Genomic DNA, 23,576 nt, shown 5'->3' with positions numbered 1-23,576 from the left:
CTCAGGAGCCTTTCTGCAGTTTTACTTCCTCTGCAAACCCCTGTCCCCTTACGTCCAAGTCGGTTGTGGTTGAGCAGAAACTCTGATTGTCCTTTGGCCGCTATCTCTTCCTTCATCCCGTCCACTATTCGCTGAACCACACTGTCCTGCTGGGAGAGTTTGTTCCTCCACGCTCTTGCTCTTGCCTTCACTGACTTAGGTGCACCAGCAGTAGTCAGGACAAGGCAAAGTTGATCAATGGCGGTAGACAGGGAAACCGGAGACTGTAAGGACATGAAGCCAGTTGGCAGCAATGGTGCATTGCATGCGTTTTGAGTTAAACAGAGAGTAGCTTCCACGACATCTCCATATTGTCTTCCTCTCCATCTGTAGACTTGGGGTCTGATTTGCGCATGTTCCCCTTGCAGGAAAGTCACTCTACGTGAACAGATTGCACAGAAACCTGAAAATAAAACTAAAGGACAAAATGGCCCCCCTGAAAACTATTCGCTTGACGGACCCTCACGTGGACGAGAGCCGGGTCCTGAGCTCCCTCCTGCCGTTCCTGGAGAAGGACTCTCAGAAGAAGCCTATGATAGTCCACATTGACGTCAGCACTTCAGTAAGTTCTGACATCACCTGCCAGTGACTGACACGGGCGGGAGACATGGTTCCCATATCCTGACTGCCTCCTCTCTCCACACACAGTCCTGATCTACATTATCCTGTCAAGGCTCCACCCTCACAGTCCTGTGTCTCCTGCAGGTCCAGACTGGGATTCCTGTCTTTCTTTTCAAACTCCTCATTCTGCAGTACCTAATGGATACAAGCGGGAAAATGTGGCTTCGGAACCCATGCCATTTATATGTGGTTGAAATCTCACAAGAGCCCTCAGCACAGCCAAAGAGATCTTCTAAACTGGTGAGTACCAGAAAAACAAACGCAAAGGTTTGCTGTGGTGATGCACAGCTCATCCTGGTTTGTTTCTTGTCAACTTGATACAAGCTTGAGTTATCTGAGAAGGGAGAACCACAGTTGAGAAAATCCCTCCATAATATTGTCTGTAGTCAAGGCAAGTCTGTATGCCATTTTCTCTTTTTTAATTATTTAACTATTTTTAAAATTGTTTTTATTAAACTATATATTTTTCTCTATTTCCCTTCCTTCCTCCCCCTCCCTTTCTACCTTTTCCCATGAGCTCCATGCTCCCAATTTACTCAGGAGATCTTGTCTTTTTCTACTTCCTATGTAGATTAGATCCATGTATGTCCCTCCTAGGGTACTTTTTGTTGTCTAGAGATTGTGAATTGTTGGCCGATTTTTCTTTGCTTTATGTCTAAAATCCACTTAGGAGTGAGTACATCTGATATTGGTCTTTGTAGGTCTGGGTTACCTCACTCAATATGTTTTCTAGATCCATCCATTTGCCTGCAAATTTCAATATATCATTTTTTCCTGCTGTATAGTACTCCATTGTATAAAAGTACCACGTGTTCTTTATCCACGCTTTTGTGGTGGTGCATTTAGGTTGTCTCTGGGTTCTGGCAATGACAAATAATGCTGCTATCAACATAGTTAAACACGTGTCCTTGTGGTATGATTGAGCATCTTTTGGGTATATACCAAAAAGGGGTATTGCTGGGTCTTGAGGAAGGTTGTTTCCTAATTTTCTGAGAAATCGTCACACTGACATCCAAAGGGGTTGTAGGGCTGGAGAGATGGCTCAGTGGTTAAGAGCATTGCCTGCTCTTCCAAAGGTCCTGAGTTCAATTCCCTGCAAGCACATGGTGGCTCACAACCATCTATAATGAGGTCTGGTGCCCTCTTCTGGCCTGCACGCATATACACAGACAGAATATTGTGTACATAATAAACAAATCGTAAAATAAACATTAAAAAAAAAACAAAAAACAAAACCAAAGGTGTTGTACCTTTTTGTATTCCCACCAGCAATGCAGAAGTGTTCCCTTTACCCCACAACCTCTCCAGCACAAGTTGTCATCAGTGTTTTTGATCTTGGCCATTCTTACAGGTGTAAGATGGAATCTCAGAGTTGTTTTGATTTTCATTTCTCTGATGACTAAGGATGTTGAGCATTTTTTTAAGTGTCTTTTAACCATTTTAGATCCTCTGTTAAGAATTGTCTGTTTAGGTTTGTACCCCATTTTTTATTAGATTATTTGTTATTTTGATGACCAATTTCTTGAGTTCTTTGTATATTTTGGAGTCAGCCCTGTGTCCCATGTGGTCTTGGTGAAGATCTTTTACCATTCTGTAGGCTGCCATTTTGTCCTGTTTTACAGAAGCTTCTCAGTTTCAGGAGGTCCTATTTATTATTTGTTTCTCTCAGTGTCTGTGCTATTGGTGTTATATTTAGGAAGTGGTCATCGGCGAGGGCAGGGCATTTTCTTAATGATTGATGTAGCTGGGCCCAGTCCGTGAGGGAGTGGGGAGAGTCCCACCTTAGGCCTGTGGTTCTGGATGGCACAAGGAGACAGGCTGAGCAAACCCTGGAGAACAAACCAGTAGGCAGTGTCCTCCCTAGCTGCTGCTTCAGTTCCTGCCTCCATCTTCCTGTCTGAGTTCCTGCTCTCACTTTCCTCTGTAATGGAGAGAGCTGGAAGATGAAATAAGCCCTTTCCTGACCAAGTATCGTTAGGTCAAGGGGTTTTATATCAGCAATATAAATTCTAATTAGGCCTAAAGTTGGTACCAGGTTCGTGACACATTGCTGTGACAGGCCCGCCCATGTGCTCTGGAGAAAATTATGGTGACATGTGAACTCGAGTCACTGAGTGCTCAGAGCTCAGTAGACTATTTTCTGGGAGCTTGTAAGAGTAGCATGCAGAGAGTAACACAGACAGTAGAGACCTGACTTGTGCTGTGTAGAGGGAAGCAAAGACGCATCAGGGATGTCTGCGTGATGTCTTGATGTAAGCAGCTGTGGTTCTGGTCAAAAGGGACTGAAGAACTGTTAGAAAATGCTTCCTTGGTAACGATGTGTCTCTTATCCTGTTCTCTAAAACAGCACCAGGCAAAAGATGCCAGCCTGTGGATACAGGGGAAATCGTTAAATCCCATGTAGACTTGGAAAGGTAAAACACAAAGGCACTTTTTGTTGCTGTGGTTGGTTTTTTGTTTTTTATGTGCATTGGTGTTTTGCCATGGATGTCAGGTCCCCTGGAATTGAAATTACAGACAGTTGTGAGATGCCAACTCGGTGCTGGGAATTGAACCTGGGTCCTCTGGACAAGCAGTGAGTGAGTGCTCCTATCAGTTGAGCCGTCTCTCCAGCCCAAACGCAAAGGCATTTTTTAACAAACTCACTGACAATGTGTTTCCTCTTTGCAGAATCCACGTGCAGCTCTGTCCAGGTTTCTTGACATCTTCCCCAAAGTTACCTGCCGTCCTCCCAAGGAAGTGATTACCATGGAACTGACTCCCAACAGGAGCCACAGGGAACCAGGAATGGACCCAGGGGAGTTCAGCAGTGAAGCTTTCCAAAGACCTTACCAGTATTTAAAACGGTTCCACCAAAACCAGAACCTGGACACATTTCAGTTCGAAGAAGGCTCCGTGGAAGGCTCCCCTGAGGAGTGCCTGCAGCACTTCCTGATTTACTGTGGCGTGGTCAACCCTTCCTGGGCAGAGCTCCGGAACTTCGCTTGGTTTCTGAACTGTCAGCTCAAGGACTGTGAGGCTTCTGTCTTCTGCAACTCGGCTTTTACTGGAGACACACTCAGGGGCTTCAAGAACTTCGTGGTAACCTTCATGATCTTAATGGCGAGAGATTTTGCCACTCCGACTCTCCACACTTCAGACCAAAGCCCCGGTAACCACATGGTCACCATGGATGGAGTTGCTGAAGAAGACCTAGCTCCCTTCTCTCTTCGAAAGAGATGGGAGTCAGAGCCCCATCCCTATGTTTTCTTCAATGATGACCGCATGACCATGACATTCATAGGTTTTCACTTGCAGCCCAACAACAATGGCTATGTTGATGCCATCAATCCCTCAAATAGGAAGGTCATCAAGAAGGATGTCATGACAAAAGAATTGTTTGATGGGCTGAAGCTTCAGAGAGTGCCCTTCAATATCAACTTTGACAACCTGCCCAGACATGAGAAGCTTGAAAGACTCTGCCTGGCCCTGGGGATTGAGTGGCCCATTGACCCTGATGAAACGTACGAACTCACAACAGACAATATGCTTAAGATCCTGGCCATTGAGATGCGGTTTCGGTGTGGGATCCCAGTTATCATCATGGGAGAGACAGGCTGTGGGAAAACCAGGCTCATCAAATTCCTTAGTGACCTCAAGCGTGGTACTGTTGAAGCAGAAACTCTGAAGTTGGTGAAGGTCCATGGAGGGACAACTCCATCCATGATCTACTCCAAGGTCAAGGATGCTGAGGGCATAGCCTTCTTCAATAAAGTCCAACACGAGCTGGACACCATCTTGTTCTTTGACGAAGCCAACACAACGGAAGCTGTGAGCTGTATCAAAGAGGTCCTGTGTGACAGAGCAGTGGACGGTAAGCGCCTAAAGGCAGACTCTGGCCTGCATGTCATTGCTGCTTGCAACCCTTACCGGAAGCACTCCCAGGAGATGATCCTCCGCCTGGAGTCAGCAGGTTTGGGGTACAGGGTGAGTGCAGAGGAGACTGCAGAGAGGCTGGGCTCCATCCCGCTGCGGCAGCTGGTCTACCGCGTCCACGCTCTGCCTCCAAGCCTCATTCCTCTGGTATGGGACTTTGGACAGCTGAATGACTATGCTGAAAATCTCTACATCCGGCAGATCGTGCAGAGAGTGGACTTTATCACGGAAGACCACACTTCTGTGATTGTGGATGTACTCTCCGCCTCTCAGCAGTACATGAGGAAGAGGGAGAATGAATGTGGTTTCGTCAGCCTCCGGGATGTGGAGCGCTGTATCAAAGTTTTCAGATGGTTTCATGACCACAGCGAGATGCTCTTAAACAAGCTCCATGACTTTCTCCACGAAGCCAGTGACAACAAACACACCTTTGAGAGAGATCCTGTTCTGTGGTCCCTGGTAATGGCCATTGGGGTGTGTTACCATGCCTCTTTAGAAGAGAAAGCATCCTACCGCAGAGCCATTGGCAGGTGCTTTCCAGAACCATACAATAACAGCAAGGTCATTCTTGATGAGATCACACTTGTACAAGATCTTTTTCTGAAGGGGGCACCCATTAGGAAAAACATTGCCAGGAACTTGGCTTTGAAGGAGAATGTCTTCATGATGGTAATCTGCATAGAGCTTAAGATCCCCCTCTTCCTGGTGGGGAAGCCCGGCAGCTCCAAATCCCTTGCCAAGATCATTGTAGCGGACGCCATGCAAGGGCAGTCTGCCTTGTCCGATCTCTTCCGCCGCCTGAAACAGGTCCACCTGGTGTCGTTCCAGTGCAGCCCCCACTCCACCCCCCAAGGGATCATCGGCACCTTCAGACAGTGTGCTCGCTTCCAGCAGGGCAAGGACCTACAGCAGTATGTCTCTGTGGTGGTGCTGGATGAGGTCGGACTGGCAGAAGACTCACCCAGAATGCCTCTGAAGACGCTGCACCCCCTGCTGGAAGATGGGTGCATTGATGATGATCCTGCCCCCTACAAAAAAGTGGGCTTTGTTGGCATTTCCAACTGGGCTCTGGATCCTGCCAAGATGAACCGGGGCATTTTTGTGTCACGAGGCAGTCCCAGTGAGAAAGAGCTCATCGAGAGCGCGGAGGGCATCTGCTCTTCGGACAGGCTGGTTCAGGACAGAATCCGAGGGTATTTCGCACCCTTTGCCAAGGCCTATGAAACAGTGTGTCAGACCCAGGACAAGGAATTCTTTGGGCTTCGTGACTATTACAGCCTCATCAAGATGGTCTTCGCCAAAGCCAAAGCTTCCATTCGGGGGCTTTCCCCACAAGACATCGCTCATGCTGTCCTCCGGAACTTCAGTGGGAAGGACAACATCCCGGCCCTGGACATCTTTACAGCCAGTCTTCCCGGGGCCAGGTACAAGGAAGACGTCAGCACTGTGGAACTGATCAAGCAGAACATTGACAGCAGTCTGCAGGCGTCCAGCAGGGGGCTGGATGGGGCCGAGTCCCGTTACTTGCTGGTGCTGACCAGGAACTATGTGGCCCTGCAGATCCTGCAGCAGACGCTCTTTGGTGAGGGCCAGCAACCGGAGATCATCTTTGGCTCCAGCTTTCCCCAGGACCAGGAATACACCCAGATCTGCAGGAACATCAACCGGGTGAAGATCTGCATGGAGACGGGAAAGATGGTGGTGCTGCTGAACCTGCAGAACCTGTATGAGAGCCTGTATGATGCTCTCAACCAGTACTATGTCTACCTTGGGGGCCAGAAGTACGTGGACCTTGGCCTGGGTACGCATCGAGTCAAATGTCGAGTCCACACTGACTTCCGCCTCATCGTCATTGAGGAGAAAGATGTGGTGTACCAACAGTTCCCTGTGCCCCTCATCAACCGGCTGGAGAAGCACTACCTGGACATCAACACCGTGCTGGAGGGGTGGCAGAAGGGCATTGTGCGTGAGCTGCAACAGTGGGCCTATGATTTTGCAGATGTGAAAACAGATCATCTCATTGCCAGGCACAAATACAGTCCTGCAGACGCGTTCATCGGCTACCACTCTGATGCCTGCGCCTCCGTGGTGCTGCAGGCCGTGGAGAGGCAGGGCCCCAGGGACGTGACTGAGGAGCTGTACCGCAAGGTGTCTGAAGAGGCCAAGCTCATCCTGCTGGATTGTGCCACACCAGATGCTGTGGTCCGGCTGCGTGGTTCCACACTGGGCTCATTCACTGCGGAGCGGCTGTCGCGGGACTATTACTCCAAGCAACAACACAACTCCTTCGCAGACTTCCTCCAGGCCCACCTGCGCATGGCCCATCTGGAGGGCCAGGCTGTCTTCACAGAGGTGACCATCTTTGCATAGCCTAAAACTCTGCTAATCCCAGGGTCCAAAACTCCTAGGGTCAGGAACTAAACCCAGATTTACACCAAACTGCAGGGTGACTTATAGGTAGTATGGGTATGCTGACCCTGGGCTCCCCATTATGTTCTGAGCACAGTGGGTAAGTTCAGTGTCCCTGGCCTCACACTGTTCTCTTGTAGGTCAGTGTGTGTGGAGCTTAGAAAGGCGGTGTTCAGGGTCAGCACCACAGGAAGCCTGCTGTGCACGCGATGGGAGGACAGATGGGGCTTTCTTTAAGAGGCACCCCTAGGGCTGGCTGGGCACATGCAAGGACAAAGGGACTGAGACTGAAAACCGCTGGGAGAATTCACTGGTAGAGCTTGAGGCTCCAAGCTGTGAGTTTTGTGTCCTGAGGTTGAGATGATCAGAAAGCTCCTTCAGGGGTCCTCAGTGGCTCTGCTAAGGAACTCGATCCTTCCTGCCAAGAGCAACACTGCAGGTGAATGTCGAGAAGGGCTGTGGCAATGGGACAACAGTGAGGCAGAGACCATCATGGAAGCAGCTCAGTTAAAAGCTTCAGGATCAGGATAGTCCCTGCACTCAGGAGGCAGAAGCAGGCAGATCTCTGATTTTCAGGCCATCCTGGCCTACTAATGTGTTTAAGGACAGCCAGGGGCACACAGAGAACCCTTGTCTTGAAAAACAAACAAGCAAACAAATGAAGAAATGGTTGGGTGGTTGGAGAGAATGTTCAATGGTGAGGAGCACTGGGTTCTCTTCCAAAGGACCTGGGTTCAATTCCCAGAACCCACATGGCAGCTCACAACCAGCTGTCACTCTAGTTCCAGGGGATTCAGTACCTCCTTCTGATCCCTGCAGCGACCAGACATACAAGGGGTGCACAGAAATACATGCAAGGAAAATACCCATGCACAAGGAGAGAGACAGACAGACAGACAGACAATGGTTGGGTACAGACCACAGGCTAATTACTGACTTCATGGAGGGGCAGTGGGCATGGGCATCTGCTGACAGGGCACTCCCAGAGCCCTCCTCACCCTCCTCACTTCCGCAGGCTTTGATTAGCAACACAGGAAGTTTAGGAAGGAGCATCAGGTTTGGATGTGAGGGAATCAGAAGCTCAGGGATCAGGCAAGGACATGAGAACTGGGGGCTCAAGTGTCAGCACAGCCTAAGGGATATTTGAGTTTGCGGTGTGGGCGTGGCCTACTGAGAACTGCCCTGACAGGAGGAAGAGGCCAGAGGCTAACACCATTGGACAGCAGGATGTCTGTCCTGTGTAGGAAGTGACATTTGTGCTGGGTCCTAAAGAAATCTGAGACTCTCCCAGAAGGGTCCAAACAGGAAGGAGACCAAGCACTTGTCAGGGCACTTCTCTCGGGTGCTGTGAACCCTGTTGCTCCTCTTACCTCACCTGTCTTGTCTCTGGAGAGTCTCTGGGCTTGTGTTCCTCCTGGAAACACATATGCCCACCATGGTGGGGTTCACACTCACGTGTCTGGGCTCTAACAGCAGACGGCCTCCCCTTTGGCTTCTGGCCAACAGTTCGCCCCCTCTTTGCAGATCACGACCTTCTCCAGACTGCTGACCAGTACGGACTGTCAAGACTTGGAGTCTGAGCTGAGAGGACTGGCCTCAAGGCCTGCGGTCCTGTCCCTGCAGCAGTTCGACACTGAATACTCCTTCCTTAAGGAAGTCCGGTGAGGTGCCCTGCTAGCTCCACTTTCAGGGACCCAGCCTGGCCTGGTGCCATGGCGGGGCTGTAGTAACTGGCACTGGCCAGTGAACTGAGGGTGGGGGCTTCAGTCTGCAGGGTCATGCCTAGGACTCCCGCTCGGCCTCTCTGTCTCCACTACTCTAGTCCTCGCACAGAGCTTCCCAGCCTGGTCCTCTGTCTCCCAGGAAGCCTTGCTGGCCATTTGGAATTCTGCTGAGTCATCTGCTTACCTCACCAAGGCATCTCTGCATGCTTTTTCTGTGTGGCCCTGGCCTCACCCTCCATCAGGGAATTCCTTTATCCATTTTCCGGGACAGGGAACTCACCTGGTAATTCCCTTTCTCCTCCAGCTCTTGCTTAATGAACCCAGCCAGGCGTAAAATCCTTGTCATCCAGACGGACTTTGACGATGGCGACCACGGCGCACAGCTTGTAGCCTCTGCCAAGTATGTTTTCAGGGTTGTCTAGAAGAAACAACACAGGGAAGCCACACTCCCTCACAACCTCAGAAGAATCTCTCTCTGAAGCACTGCAGTGCCACGAGAAACAGGAATTAACAAGAAAATCCTCTTCCTTGCAGCAGACGACTATATAAATAAATGAAAACAGCTGGAGGTCTAGGGACTAGCGCATTCCCGTGAGCAAGAGGACCTGAGTTCAATCCCCAGCGCCCACGTAAAGTCTGGGTGTAGCAATGCACACTTGCCGTACCAGTGCTGGGGAGACAGAGCAGATGATCCCTGGGCAAGCTTAGCCTACTCAGAGAGCCCGTGTCCTAGTGAAGTCTCTCCTAAGGTCTTGAAATCTCTCCTAAGGACTGATACGTGAGGTTGATCCCTAGGTTCCACGCTCGTGCACACACTGCGGTCAGAGCAAAATTGTAAACACAAGTGTAAACAGTGGCCCTTTATTAGGATGTTTAGCAATGGCCTTGAACGACGTTTGCGGTCACTCTAGCCATGGTTTCCAATGCAGTGAATTTATTGTAAGTTCAAGAGCAGTAACTGAAGAGACTGTGGGAGGGGTGATGTGGAATTGGTGTGTGTGTGTTATGTTTGTGGTTTGTACACGTGTATAATGCGTGAGTGTGGTATGTGGTTCCTGGATGTTTGTGTGTTTGACTCTCTTTTTTGATATTTTCAGGGTTTTTTTGATATTTTGACATGGTTTTTCAATGTAACAACGTAGGCTGTCCTCAAACTTACTTTGTAGACCGAGCTGACCTCAAATTCATAGAGATCTGCCTGCCTCTGCTTCCCCAGAGCTGGGATTAAAGGTGTACGCCACTAGTGCCCAGCAACCTCAATTATGTTCATAAACCAGTTCTCCATCACTGAGCTGCAACAGCCCTCTTTTTAATTTTTAAGATCATCATTTTGATTTTGAGGGCATATGTGTGTATATGTACCTGGTACCTCCAGAGGCCAAATAAGGGCATTGACTCTCCTGGAACTGGAGTTGCAGGCAGCAGTAAGCCGCCATGTGGGTGCTGAGAATCAAACCTGGGTCCTCTGGGAGAGCAGCAAGTGCTCTTAACTGCTGAGCCAGCTCTCCAGCCTCTTTTTACTTTTCATTCTTCACAGGGTCTCACAGAGTTGTCCAGGCTAGCCTTGAACGTATAGTCCTCATGATTCAGTCTCCCGAGCAGTGTGACCAGCCTGTGCTACCAGGCCCTGCTTCTAAAGTGTGTGTGTGTGTCCTTTTCAACACTGTGCGCAGGGCTCCTTAGCCTGTGTCACAGCAAAGCAAAGAGTTGTGAGCACACAATTCTATTCAGAAAAGGAAGGGCACTCCTGAGCAGAGGATTCTGGGAAGAGGGGAATTGAGCCCAAATCATCATGAGGTTGTGAAGTGCGTTTCAATCTCCTGACACTGTGACTGAGGTCGCCCGTCAGCTCCCAGGGCCTGTGCCAGCTCCTGACACAGGTTTGCTTGCCTGGCATTGATTTGTTTTGCTTTTTTTTAAAACAGGTATTCCATCATCAATGAAATCAACAAAACTCAAGGAACGAAGGACTTTGTCTTCATTTATTTCATCACAAAACTTTCCCGAGTGGGAAGTGGTACATCGTACGTGGGGTTCCATGGAGGTAGGACCACAGTACCCCAGGACAATGTTCTCAACAGTGGGTCACATGTCAGATATCCCGCAGATCACATACTTTCCTTACGAGTCAAAACAGTAGCATGCTTATAGTTATGAGTAGTAATGAAATCATTTTACGGTTGGGGTCACTATAACATGAACATCTGTATTAAGGGGTCGCCACGTCAGGAAGGTTGAGAGCCACTGCTCTAGTGTGTGTTCCTTTATATAGTATTTGAGGTGTGGTCCTGTGTCTGGAATTAGAATCTGAATCCCAGCAATACTTGTAAGTCACCGTGAGGTTTCTTAACCAGTTACCGAAGCATTATTTTTAGCCGGATATGGTGACTGCACACACTTCTATCTTAGATTTCTAGCTTTTCTCTCATTTCCTGTCAGTTTTCTGCACTGACTCTGGGAGAAATCAGAGTCCCCTGCTCTCTCCTGTTTTAAGACATGTCTATTCCAGAAATGGGAATAAGCAATGGATAATTTCATAGATAATGGAGAGCAGACCTCGCCAGTGCCTCACACGCCTTTACTAATGATGACGAGGTGGCTGTGGTGTCACCCATGGGCCCTTTACTAATGATGACGAGGTGGCTGTGGTGTCACCCATGGGCCCTTTACTAATGATGACGAGGTGGCTGCAGTGGCACCCATGGGCCCTTTACTAATGATGACAAGGTGACTGTGGTGAGATATGGATGAGGAGTCCCGAGCTCACCATGGCACTTTGCAAAAGCTTACTTAACATCTTAAAGAGTGCTTAGGTTGATCTTGTCCCCAGATCTTGTAGTTTCTCCCATGTCTAGGGGCTTAGACTTTGGGGTACTAATGACCCCATCTGCTGGAATGTAATTAAAACTCGGGGTGAAGAGTGATTAAGAGTGTCGACTGCCGGTGCAGAGAACCTGGGTGTGATTCCTAGCACGCACACAGCAATCATAGCCATCTGTATCTCCAGTTCCAAGGGATCTGACAACCTTGTCTGACCTGCAAGGCACACACATGGTGTACATATATACTTGTTGGCAAATAATCAATACATAAAAATCAGTTAATCAATCTTCCAAAAAAATTTGTGTTAGCCCAGGTGGACAGAACAGGAGGTAAAGGCACTTTCTGTGAATCTTAACATTATGAGTTTGATCCCCAGGCTCCACACAGTGCTATGGCACATGCGTGCACACACGTACACATACACATACACATGCACAGAAAAGTAATAATAAAGTGGACATAGGAGCCAGGCTGGCATATGTGGTTTGTAAGGACGTAAGGACACAGCTAGGCTACAGAGGGCTCCAGTGACTGTGTTCTTCACAGGGCTGTGGCGGTCTGTACACATCGACGACCTCCGCAGATCCACAATCATGGCCTCAGATGTCACTAAACTGCAGAATGTCACCATCAGCCAGCTGTTCAAGCCAGCGGACAACCCTGAGCGTGAGTCACAAGACAGCCATCTGGGGACATGGTGGAGGTGACGGGGAAATGTTAGGGGCGGCAGTGCTGTGGTGCTGTGGTGCTGGACGCAGAGCCACGCTGCTCTTGCAGCCCCGGCCCTCAGAGTTCATAACAAACTGGTGTGGCCGAGGGGAAGGCGCCCTGAGTGTGCCCACAGCTCGCCAGTCTACTTAGGGTTCCTTTGCCAGCCCTTGGAGGCCTTGCCAGGCTAGGGAGCACCTGGGCAAGAGTTGGAGCTGATAGACAGGCACATGTTCCCTTTACTAGGGCCACCACTACAGATAGGGGCAGGGAAGCCGGGCAAGTCCCAGACCATGTGACACACCCCATTCTGGTCCTCATGGTAACTGGAGCATGTTTGCCTTGCCTTTTGTCTAACAGATGAACTAGAGGAGGCGATGGAGACAGAGACCAGCGAGTCAGGGGAAATATCAGAGGAAAGAATGGAAGTGGAAGGTCCAGAGGAGCCGGAGATGGTATCTGACCCGGGAGGCTGGGATGTCAGTCCTGCTTTTCCCATTGGCTAAGGGAGCTGCACCTTTGACCTCTCTCCTGGGAGTTATAAGAACCCTGTAGTTATGACTGTGGGAGGCTTGGGCTGGACCCTGTCCTCCTTCCACAGTGGATGTGTCAGTGAATCATTCCCTTCACTAAGTTAGTTCTGTCCCATTCCTCATCCCTGGCTTGCTTGCTAATGTTGGTCATGGAGGGATATGGCTGGTAGGCTGTAGTGCAACTTTTGCCATAATGACCACCAACTGGGGCCACATGGTTGCCAACACAAAACCATCATTTCACATGGGTGGCCTGGCCTTTGTCCAGACTGGAACTGGCAACTAGAAGCCTGTTCTCTTCCTGGGTGTGCACAGGTCCTGGACACCACCAGACTGCTGCGGAGCTGTGTGCAGAGTGCAGTGGGGATGCTCAGGGACCAGAATGAGAGCTGCGCACGCAGCACGAGGAGAGTCACCATTCTTCTTGGCCTCTTAAATGAAGACAACGCACGCAGTGGTGAGTGAGCTCTGCACCCTAGTGCCGCATCTTCCATCTCATGTGGAGAGGGTGATCTTTCAGGCTTCTTGGACTTGGCAGGAGCAGCAGACAATGGATAATGTAATAGAACTTTCCGGACCAAAGGGTGGGCAGCTTTTTTCTTGGATAAGGAGGGTCAAACCCTATGATGCACCCTAAAAACAAGCATGCATGAATTCATCAAATCAGTTCCCATCATCTTCACAGCCTCCTTTTTGCGGAAATCTAAGATGCGCCTCCATGTTCTCCTAAAGAAGCAAGAAGAGAACCAGACCCCAAGTCAAAAGCAGTGGATCACCAGGGAGGCTGCCAATCAGGATGCCCTCCAGGAGGCAGGCACCTTCAGGTACAAGGGTAAAAGCTGCAGGGAGGCCTTTGTAGCACTCCAGTGATGTAGTCTGTTGGTGTGACTCTAGTGATGCACTCCTGCTGGTGTGACTCTAGTGATGCACTCCTGCTGGTGTGACTCTAGTGATGCACTCCTGCTGGTGTGACTCTAGTGATGCACTCCTGCTGGTGTGACTCTAGTGAAGCACTCCTACTGGTGTGACTCCAGTGATGTACTCCTGCTGGTGTGACTCTAGTGATGCACTCCTGCTGGTGTGACTCTAGTGATGCACTCCTGCTGGTGTGACTCTAGTGATGCACTCCTGCTGGTGTGACTCTAGTGAGGCACTCCTGCTGGTGTGACTCTAGTGATGTGCTCCTGCTGGTGTGACTCTCAGTGATGCGCTCCTGCTGGTGTGACTCTCAGTGATGCGCTCCTGCTGGTGTGACTCGTAGTCATGTACTCCTGCTGGTGTGACTCTAGTGATGTACTCCTGCTGGTGTGACTCTCAGTGACGCACTCCTGCTGGTGTGACTCTAGTGACGCACTCCTGCTGGTGTGACTCTAGTGATGCACTCCTGCTGGTGTGACTCTAGTGATGCACTCCTACTGGTGTGACTCTAGTGATGCACTCCTGCTGGTGTGACTCTAGTGACGCACTCCTGCTGGTGTGACTCTAGTGACGCACTCCTGCTGGTGTGACTCTAGTGATGCACTCCTGCTGGTGTGACTCTAGTGATGCACTCCTGCTGGTGTGACTCTAGTGATGCACTCCTGCTGGTGTGACTCTAGTGATGGACTCCTGCTGGTGTGACTCTAGTGATGCACTCCTGCTGGTGTGACTCCTAGTGATGCACTCCTGCTGTTGTCTCAAGGGAGGTCTTTGTCCACTGTGACAACTGTTTCCTTCCTCAGCAGGTTTTAATCTCTTCTATTCACATTCTCTGTATTAGATGCTAACACTAGATACCAGTCCACAACATTACTTAATAAATGTTTTCCTACAATCTTCAAATCAATTTTTGTCTTGGGATGGTGCTGGAGGTTGAACTTAAGTCTTGGTTCATGGTATGATGATGCTTACCACTTATTCACACTATAGTCCTCAGCAGATCAGCAGCGCAGAGTGATGTAGTTAACAACATGCCGTTAACCATGTATCCCGTGCTGTTAACCATGTAACCCGTGCTGTTAACCATGTAACCCATGCCGTTAACCATGTAACCCATGCCGTTAACCACGTATCCCATGCCGTTAACCATGTATCCCATGCCGTTAACCATGTAACCCATGCTGCTATGTGACCCATGCTGCTAACAGTTGAGCCATCTCCAACCACCTTCCCCATTCTTGAAAATACTGGCAAGCTGTGTTATTCCAGCTTCCATGTGGGAACCTCAGGATGAGAATGCGGAAGCAGCAGTAGTGCATGTCGTGAGTACCCTAACCATATGGGTTTCCTCTGCCCTGTTGCAGGCATACACTATGGAAGCGGATTCAAAATGTGGTCACCCCCTTCCTGGCCAGCATGATATCTTACATGGACAGAGATGGCAACCTGGAGCTATTGGCTCAGTCAGATTCTCCAGCCTGGGCCCAAGATCTTTGGATGTTTATTTTCAGAGATATTAAGTTCCTGAACATCCCTCTTGTGGTAAACAACACCGGGTAAGTGGAAGCCTTGCTTTTATGGAGGGCAAGTTGAGAACAGAGCAGCACCATGCTCTCTCCCCAAGCTAGTGCTGGTACCCTGTGCACCTGCTCAGTGCATCCTGGAGCATCACAGCAGCAGACAATGCTCACAGAAACTCTGAGAGGTCCTGGTCACTCTGCTGTTCCATCTGCCTACTCTGAGGGCACATGTGATGTTCAGTTCACCAGGTTCTATTGTGCACACAGATGCTGAGCTGGCAGAACCTCTACTTTGCCTTTCTTGTGCTTCTCCCTTCCCCAAGGCCTGACCTGGAAGGCTTGGACTCACAGAAACCTTGGCTCCAAAATGTAGACTATAAAGAAATACATAAAAGAAGGGGATATTAAAAATTGTGTGGGTACCATGTATGTGGGTGCCCATAGAGCCCCAAAGAGGGTATTGGATCCCTGGAGCAGGGGTTCCAGACAGTTGTGAGCCACTGAATGTGGGTAACAGGAACAGAACTGAGCTCAGGTAGAGCAGAAAGCACCCTTAACTACTGAACCATCTCTCCAGTAATGGAATTCTGAACTGCTGGTGGGAGCACTTGCTTAGAGTACAGCGTGCTGCTGATGTTCATGTAAGAAAGCTTCAAGCTAATGGCCAGACCTCTGCACAGGAGGAGTAGGGGAGGGGGAGGCTTCAGAGACTTGGTTCTGCCACAGAATTTTGGGCAACTAACTTGGCTCTTGCTGCCACTTTTCTTCTGTCTGTAAACAAGGGTTTTCCTTGAGTTCATATATAGCAGAATCACTGACCTAGACACCTACCTGCAGCTATCCACGAGACCTTAAACAGTAGTCTTTTAATTTTTTTTTAATTTTAAGAATTTATTGTGTGTGTGTGTATGCCCATATGTGCACAGGCATGTGCATTAGCACAGCGTATTTTCCTCAGTCAGGGCAGACCACTTGTTAAAGGTTTGTTTTTATTTGTGTGTGTCTATGTCTGTTTACGTGGTTGTCATGGAGACCAGAAGAGCCGGTGGAGCTGGAGCTGCAGGCAGATATCATCCATGATGTGGGTGCTGGGAACTGAACTCAGGTCCTCTGGAAGAGCAGCATCTGCTTTTAACTGCTGAGCCATCTCTCCCACGACTCCCTTCTTTTCTGAGAAGTTCTCTCATCTTGAAGCTTCCTATTTGGCTAGAGTGGCTGCACAGCCAACACCAGGGCCACTCCTCATCTCTGCCTCCCTGCCCTGGGAATTCAAGTGGATGCAACTGCACTCACCTTTTTTAAAGAGGGTGCTGGGGTCCAAACACAGGACCTCATGCTTGCACACCTTGACTTGACTGAGACATCTCCCATCCCTAACATGTCTTCTCCTGCTCCTTGTCGTATGAACTGCTGCCCAGGACCTCACCCATGTAGACAAGTGGCCCATCACAGCCGTGCCCCAGTGATAGCCTCTCTCTCTCAGGACTGAAGGCTGCGTTGTGCACACTACCTCATGGCTCAAGTAGCAACTCACAAACCACCCTCTCGTTCACCTTGCTGCAGGTCCTCCATCCTGGTACAGAGCCACATGAACCTGCCCAAGGACGCCTGCAATTCTGTGCCTTTTAGCTGGAGGATCAGGGACTACCTGGAGGAGCTCTGGATGCAGGCTCAGTATATCACAGACACAGAGGGTGAGCTACCCCACAGCAGGCTCAAGGCATTGCACAAACATTAACCTGCTCAGCCGGGCATAAGCAGCACACACCTTTAATCTCAGCACTTGAGAGGAAGAGTGGGCGGATCTCTGTGAGTTCGAGGCTAGCCTGGTCTATGAGAGCTAGTTCCTGGACAGGCTCAGAAGCTACAGAGAAACGCTGTCTCGAAAAAAAACAAAATTAAAAAAAAGAATTTACCTGCTGAAGACAGGGCAATTTTGGAGGTTTCAGTTTTAACACTCTGGTAGTAGAGCAGCCCCCAGAATGGTGTTTGAAAACTTCTGTTGTAGGGCTGACAAGGTGGCTCAGTGGGCGTAGGCATCTGGCACCAAGCCCCAGATAATCTGAATTCAATCCTTGATATCTGCATGTCAGGAGGAGGGAGCTGATTGGTACAAGTTGTCCTTTGACCTCCACACATGTGCTGTGATACATGAGTACATGTGCATGTACACATACATGCACAAATTCATGTAACCAGAAATCAAAATTCTGCTGAAAGCAGAAGTCTCCATCAAGGGTCATAAGTCTCTAGGTGACCTGACAGGGTAAATCCTTTCCTCACTGTTTGGAAGCATGACAAATGGACCACGTTACCTCAGGGAAGAGTTTGCTTCCCGGAATAGGAAGGATTTTCTCACCTGGGCTCCTGGACAACTCAGGAAATGTCCCTATTATGGAATTTATCAGAGCAGAGCATCCTCCTCCATGTGGAGCCATCAGGTCCTCCACGTCACAGAGCACCTTGCTGTCAAACATTGAGGATCTGTCCATTTTCCTGACGACAGACCCTCTGCCCCTGCTGGTTCTGAGCAGCTGCAAGCAGAGTCGAGGGAAGCAGAGTGATTGTTGGTGTGGCCCCTGACTCCAGCCTGAGGACCAGCCTCTGCTAACCCACCCTTAACTCTACAGACCACAGACGGGGTGTCGCCCATGTTTTCTTCCTGGGCTAGCTTGGCTGTTCATGACCCAACCTTAACACTGCTTCTGCCTCTATTTGTTTTCCCCGGCTTCTGGACAGCGGCCAGTCAGCCAGCGCCACTCTGGGCTCCAGTTCAGCACAGCCACCCCTCCAGCCTGGGTCTCATGGCTCCTTCTTGGGGCAGTGACCTCTTTCTTCCCTAGACTCCAGGTTTCGCCCGCTGATGCCACCCTCTGCCTTCTCCTGTAGGGTTATCTAAGAAGTTCGTGGAAATCTTCCAGAAGACTCCCTTGGGCAGGTTTCTGGCTCAGCTCCCTGTGGCACAGCAGCAGGATCTTCTGCAGAGCTACTCGAAGGACTTCCTGCTTTTGACCATGAAAGTGGCTTCAAGGGAGGAGTTAAAGGTAGGTATGGATGATATGGACAGGAGCCCATTCTCACCTCGGCCAGTGTTGCCAGATTAGGACACCGTTAGAGCTATGGGACACTCAGGATCAAACCCCCAGCCTCCACTCTGTGTCTTCTAGAGGCAACCTTGTGTCACTTGAAGGAGTTCTAAGATCTCCGCTTAGCTGCCCTTATAGTGGCAGACATTTATAATCCTAGATAATCTATAATCCCTCCACTACAGAGATAGAGGCAGGAGGAACAGTAGTTGAAGACCAAAGCAAGTTCAGGAGCAGCCTAGGCTACAGGAAACCAATAGTAACAGTAATAATAAAAATAATAATTATAATAAATATAAAAATAAAATTCACTGGATTGATGCATTTGACTGCCTCAAACAGTTAATGCAGTTCTTCCTAGAATCATTATGGATCAAGCCTTGTTCGATTTGTGAGACTTAATAAACCACCTGCTGATAGAATAAATGTGGATGTCGGGATGGAATGCAGTGTCTAAGACCTTAAAAGAGAAATGGGGGAGCCAGGTGGTGGTGGCACCCTTTAATCCCAGCACCTGGGAGGCAGAGGTAGGGGGATCTCTGCAGTTTGAGACCAGCCTTGGTCTACACAGTGAGTTCCAGGACAGCAAGGGATACATAGAGAAGAAAAAAGAAAATGCCCTACAGACTTGCCTCCAGCCTGATCTTGCAGAGGTGTTTTCTCAACTGAGGCTCTCTCCTCTCCAATGACTCTAGCTGTGTCTAGTTGGCATAAGACTAGTAAGCATACCAGTTTCGAGTGCCATTGAGCAAAATGACCATAAAACTCAACCAGAAAGCAGCCAGGTAGTCATCGTCCTGAAGAGACACGAGCTAACAGATTAGATCAACTTTTTTAAAAACTCGCTTTAGAATACTTATGATCTTCCACAGAAAAGCATGTCTTCATCATGTACAACTCTGTACTGAACTGCTTTTGTCTCCAGTTGCTGCAGATGGCCCTGTGGTCCTGTCTCCGTGAGCTCCAAGTGACTTCAGGAATGCCTGAGGAAGGGCTCTCCTTGCCCTGGGTGCACCTTGCCTACCAGCACTTCAGGATACGGCTGCAGAACTTCTCCAGAGTGCTGACTATCCAGCCCCGGGTCCTGAGAAGTCTCAGTGAAGCCGCACAGAAGCCGAGCTGGGCTGGGAGTGAAATGGTAGGGGTCCCCCCGGGGAGGGCCAGCTGGGCCTGCCCTCGGTGACCCATCACATCCACTGCATCAGCAGAGGGCTTATGGAGCCCTGTCCCCATAGGAGATTCTTTACGGGCCCATCTGCAGTGTAATGGAGGGATAGGGGACAAGCCTGGGCCCACAACACACTGGGAATAAGGATGCAGGACTGTGTTGAAGGGTGGTGATGGAGAAGAGGACCCTGCTGGGCAACTGCCAGTTCTTGTTCCAGACACTAGATGCGCTTGCAGCAATGGCCTGTGTTGAAGTCCTGACGGGAGACATCCTGAAGCCGAGTCCCAAGGCCTGGTTACAGATGGTGAAGAATCTGGCCACGCCGCTGGAGCTTGTCTGTTCCAGAGAGTATTTGCGGGGCTGTGGGAACACAACCAGAAACACCGTCCAGGAGGTCAGGTGAGCAGCAAGAGCCTGCTCAGTGCACTCCGTGCTCACCCTGGGACCTTCCAAATCCTACAGCCTGCTGAGAGAGAGGGTGGGCAGAGAGACCTCATTGACCTGTCCTTGTGTTGAGTTTGCAGGACCACTGTGTGTTGAGGTATGGAACATGGCTTGGGTCTCCCATGGCCCTGGTGTGGGCAAGAGTAGGGCACTGTCTGGAACAGCGCTGTGCAGGGAAAGAGCCCTCGGACTGCCTCACCTCTAGCTCCAGCCTCTGTTCAGCCCTGCTCTCTCCTCCTGTGTCGCTGGCTCCCTGTCAGAGCTCATGGCTAACTCCTTCTTTGACAGAGCCCTGTGGAACCGCATTTTCTCCATTGCGCTCTTTGTGGAGCATGTTCTCCTGGAGACTGAAAGCCAGATTCCCGAGCTGAGTCAGCTGGTAACCAAGCACGTCTTCTTACTAGACAAGGTGAGTGCTGGGCTTCAGTAAGGTCTGCCCGACTCTGAGCAGCATGGAGAGCTGAAACCTCCCTTGACAGTTTCCTCTGGTTGCAGCACTGTTTCCCTAAACCTTACGATTATTCAATAGATTATTCTTTTTTAATAATTTATTTTATGTACATTGGTGTTTCGCCTGAATATGTCTGTGTGAGGATGTCAGATATCCTGGAACTGGAGATACAGAGGTTTGTGAGCTGCCATATGGGTGCAAGGAATTGAACCGAAACCTGGTCCTCAGGAAGAGGAGCCAGTGCTATTAACTGCTGAGCAATCTTTCCAGCCTCCTTCTAGAGATTATTCTAAAGCAAAGGTTTGATTCCCCAAAACTAACATTTCTTTTAAAGGTTAGTAATATATACACAGCCAGTAATTACATTATTATTTACAAATCAAAATGTCTCATGATATGGAGGTAGGACCCTAAAAGATAAATAGGGGAGTCAGGTGGTGGTGGTGCTTGCCTTTTTTATTTCAAGCACTGGGGAGGCAGAGGCAGGTGGAGCTATGTGAGTTCAAGGGCAACCTGGCCTACATAGTGAGTTCCAGGATAGTCAGAAGTACATAAAGGAGTACTGTCTAAAAAAAATGAATAGGGAAAAATTCCGAAGTTGGGAATTTTGTATTTTGGAAAGCAGCACAGTCAGAACTGGGCAGATGGTTCAGTAGAGGACCAGAGTTCAATCCCCGGAACCACACATAAAAGCCAGATGTGACTTGTACTTGTAATCCCAACATTGGGAAAGTGGAGATCCCCAGGGGCTCTCTGGATGGTCATGATTAGTAAACTGTGTCTTTTAACAACGGGGGTGAGATGAGTGTGGTGATGGCCCCTGAGGTTGTCTGTCCTCCTGTCTACACACATGTGGACATGCACAGGTGACAGCTGAGGTTGTCTGTCCTCCTGTCTACACACATGTGGACATGCACAGGTGACAGCTGAGGTTGTCTGTCCTCCAGTCTCCACACATGTGGACATGCACAGGTGACAGCTGAGGTTGTCTGTCCTCCAGTCTACACACATGTGGACATGCACAGGTGACAGCTGAGGTTGTCTGTCCTCCTGTCTCCACACACATGTGGACATGCACAGGTGACAGCTGAGGTTGTCTGTCCTCCTGTCTCCACACACATGTGGACATGCACAGGTGACAGCTGAGGTTGTCTGTCCTCCTGTCTCCACACATGTGGACATGCACAGGTGACAGCTGAGGTTGTCTGTCCTCCAGTCTCCACACATGTGGACATGCACAGGTGACAGCTGAGGTTGTCTGTCCTCCAGTCTCCACACATGTGGACATGCACAGGTGACAGCTGAGGTTGTCTGTCCTCCAGTCTCCACACATGTGGACATGCACAGGTGACAGCTGAGGTTGTCTGTCCTCCAGTCTCCACACATGTGGACATGCACAGGTGACAGATGAGGTTGTCTGTCCTCCAGTCTCCACACATGTGGACATGCACAGGTGACAGCTGAGGTTGTCTGTCCTCCAGTCTCCACACATGTGGACATGCACAGGTGACAGCTGAGGTTGTCTGTCCTCCTGTCTCCACACATGTGGACATGCACAGGTGACAGCTGAGGTTGTCTGTCCTCCTGTCTCCACACGCATGTGGACATGCACAGGTGACAGCTGAGGTTGTCTGTCCTCCTGTCTCCACACGCATGTGGACATGCACAGGTGACAGCTGAGGTTGTCTGTCCTCCTGTCTCCACACACATGTGGACATGCACATGAAGAGCACAGTCACAGAAACTAAGAAGACTCATGGAGATCAGTTCCACCAAACCTGATAATCTGAGTTATCTGAGTTTATACAGATAGAAAAATAAAATACTGTAATGATTTTTGTTTTTGATTTTTAAAGGCATTTTAAATGTGAGATTTTTTTGTTTGTTTTTTTTTTTTTTTTTTTTTTTTTTGAGGCATGGTCTCACTAAGTAGCGTTGGGTGTCTTAGAATTCACTATGAAGACCTGGCTGGCCTTGAACTCACCAAGATCTGCCTGCTTTTGCCTCCCAAGTGCTGGAATTAAAGGCGAGCACCACCATGTCTGATCATACTTAATTTATATTTTACGTGCATGGCTTTTCTGTGTTTTGCCTGCATGCATGTCTGTTTACCACGTGTATGCCTAATACCCAAGGAAGCCAGAGAGAGTGTCAGGTCCTTGGAACTGGAAATACAGGTGGTTGAGATTCAAACCACTGCTCTTAAATGCCAAAACACTTCTCGAGCCCACAAAACTCTCCGAACTTGCTAAGAGGAGCATCACAGGAGCCCAGTGTTGTAGACACGACATAGTCAGGATGGGATCATGGTGTTGAGTCTCAGGCCCCCTCATTGCTCAGTATTGCCCTTCTCCCTCAGTGTCTTGAAGAGAACTCGGACCTCAAGACCCACAGGCCATTTGTGGCTGTAATGAAGATGCTTTGTGAATGCAAGGACAAAGTCAGCAAGACATTCAGCAGGTGAGCTGTGCAGGACAAGACTCCGAGAGCGAGCTCTTTTACACCTGCACTTGGGGTGGAAGTGCGCGCTCCTTCCAGGCAGCTCTTCCGCTCTGCAACTGATTGTCTTCTTGGTTGTAGGTTTGGTATTCAGCCTTGTTACATCTGCCTGGGAGATGCACAGGACCCTGTCTGTCTGCCTTGCGATCACATATGTTGTCTGCCCTGCATCAAAACCTGGCTCGTCCCGGGGCAAATGATATGCCCCTACTGCTTAACTGACTTGTCAGACCAGTTCTCACCAACTGTTTCCCGGGAACACAGGTAAGACGCCCTTTCTCCTAAGCTTCCTTCCTCTCTTTTTCCTATGCGGTCTCTGGAGAATCCAATCTTCGTTTGGTCAGCTTTCCCTGGGCCCAAAGGCTTGCTTCAGAGAACTCTCAGAAGCAAGCCTTCCTGGACATCTGCCTCAAAATTCCTTTCCCAAATAAGACAGGCACAAACATAGAGCCAGCAAACATAGAGGAAATAAACCAGAAAATCATAAATAATGTGCTTGAGAGAAAACCAAGCATGTAGTTCTGGCTCGGCATCTTTTAGTGGGGAGGGTTAGAGCAATGCTGGGGATGGAACCCAGGGACTCATGCAGGCTCAGCATGTGGCCGGCCTCTGACCCATACCCCAGCCCGTCGTCTGCCCTCCTTGTATGTATGTGTTCATGTGGGCGGATATCCATGTGGGTGTCAATATGTGAACATATGTGCATATAGAAACATCA

General features: G+C 49.5%; 1 protein-coding gene across 1 annotated transcript in view; it reads left to right on the top strand.

Moving 5' to 3' along the window:
• The window catches only part of Rnf213 (ring finger protein 213), a 97,190-nt gene that overhangs the window by 48,934 nt on the left and 24,680 nt on the right, over positions 1-23,576 (top strand). The window contains exons 27-44 of the mRNA XM_075989899.1: positions 408-601; positions 745-900; positions 3,331-6,927; positions 8,509-8,645; positions 9,013-9,108; positions 10,634-10,752; positions 12,078-12,197; positions 12,600-12,694; positions 13,088-13,229; positions 13,458-13,596; positions 15,055-15,246; positions 16,774-16,904; positions 18,100-18,254; positions 19,222-19,434; positions 19,682-19,863; positions 20,197-20,317; positions 22,719-22,819; positions 22,940-23,122. Coding sequence (XP_075846014.1) covers positions 408-601; positions 745-900; positions 3,331-6,927; positions 8,509-8,645; positions 9,013-9,108; positions 10,634-10,752; positions 12,078-12,197; positions 12,600-12,694; positions 13,088-13,229; positions 13,458-13,596; positions 15,055-15,246; positions 16,774-16,904; positions 18,100-18,254; positions 19,222-19,434; positions 19,682-19,863; positions 20,197-20,317; positions 22,719-22,819; positions 22,940-23,122 — 6,073 coding nt within the window. The remainder of the gene's footprint in view (positions 1-407; positions 602-744; positions 901-3,330; positions 6,928-8,508; positions 8,646-9,012; positions 9,109-10,633; positions 10,753-12,077; positions 12,198-12,599; positions 12,695-13,087; positions 13,230-13,457; positions 13,597-15,054; positions 15,247-16,773; positions 16,905-18,099; positions 18,255-19,221; positions 19,435-19,681; positions 19,864-20,196; positions 20,318-22,718; positions 22,820-22,939; positions 23,123-23,576) is intronic.

The sequence above is a fragment of the Microtus pennsylvanicus genome, chromosome 11 (genome assembly GCF_037038515.1).
Source record: "Microtus pennsylvanicus isolate mMicPen1 chromosome 11, mMicPen1.hap1, whole genome shotgun sequence".
NCBI lineage: Eukaryota > Metazoa > Chordata > Mammalia > Rodentia > Cricetidae > Microtus > Microtus pennsylvanicus.
This window is presented reverse-complemented; position numbering and strand designations above follow the sequence as displayed.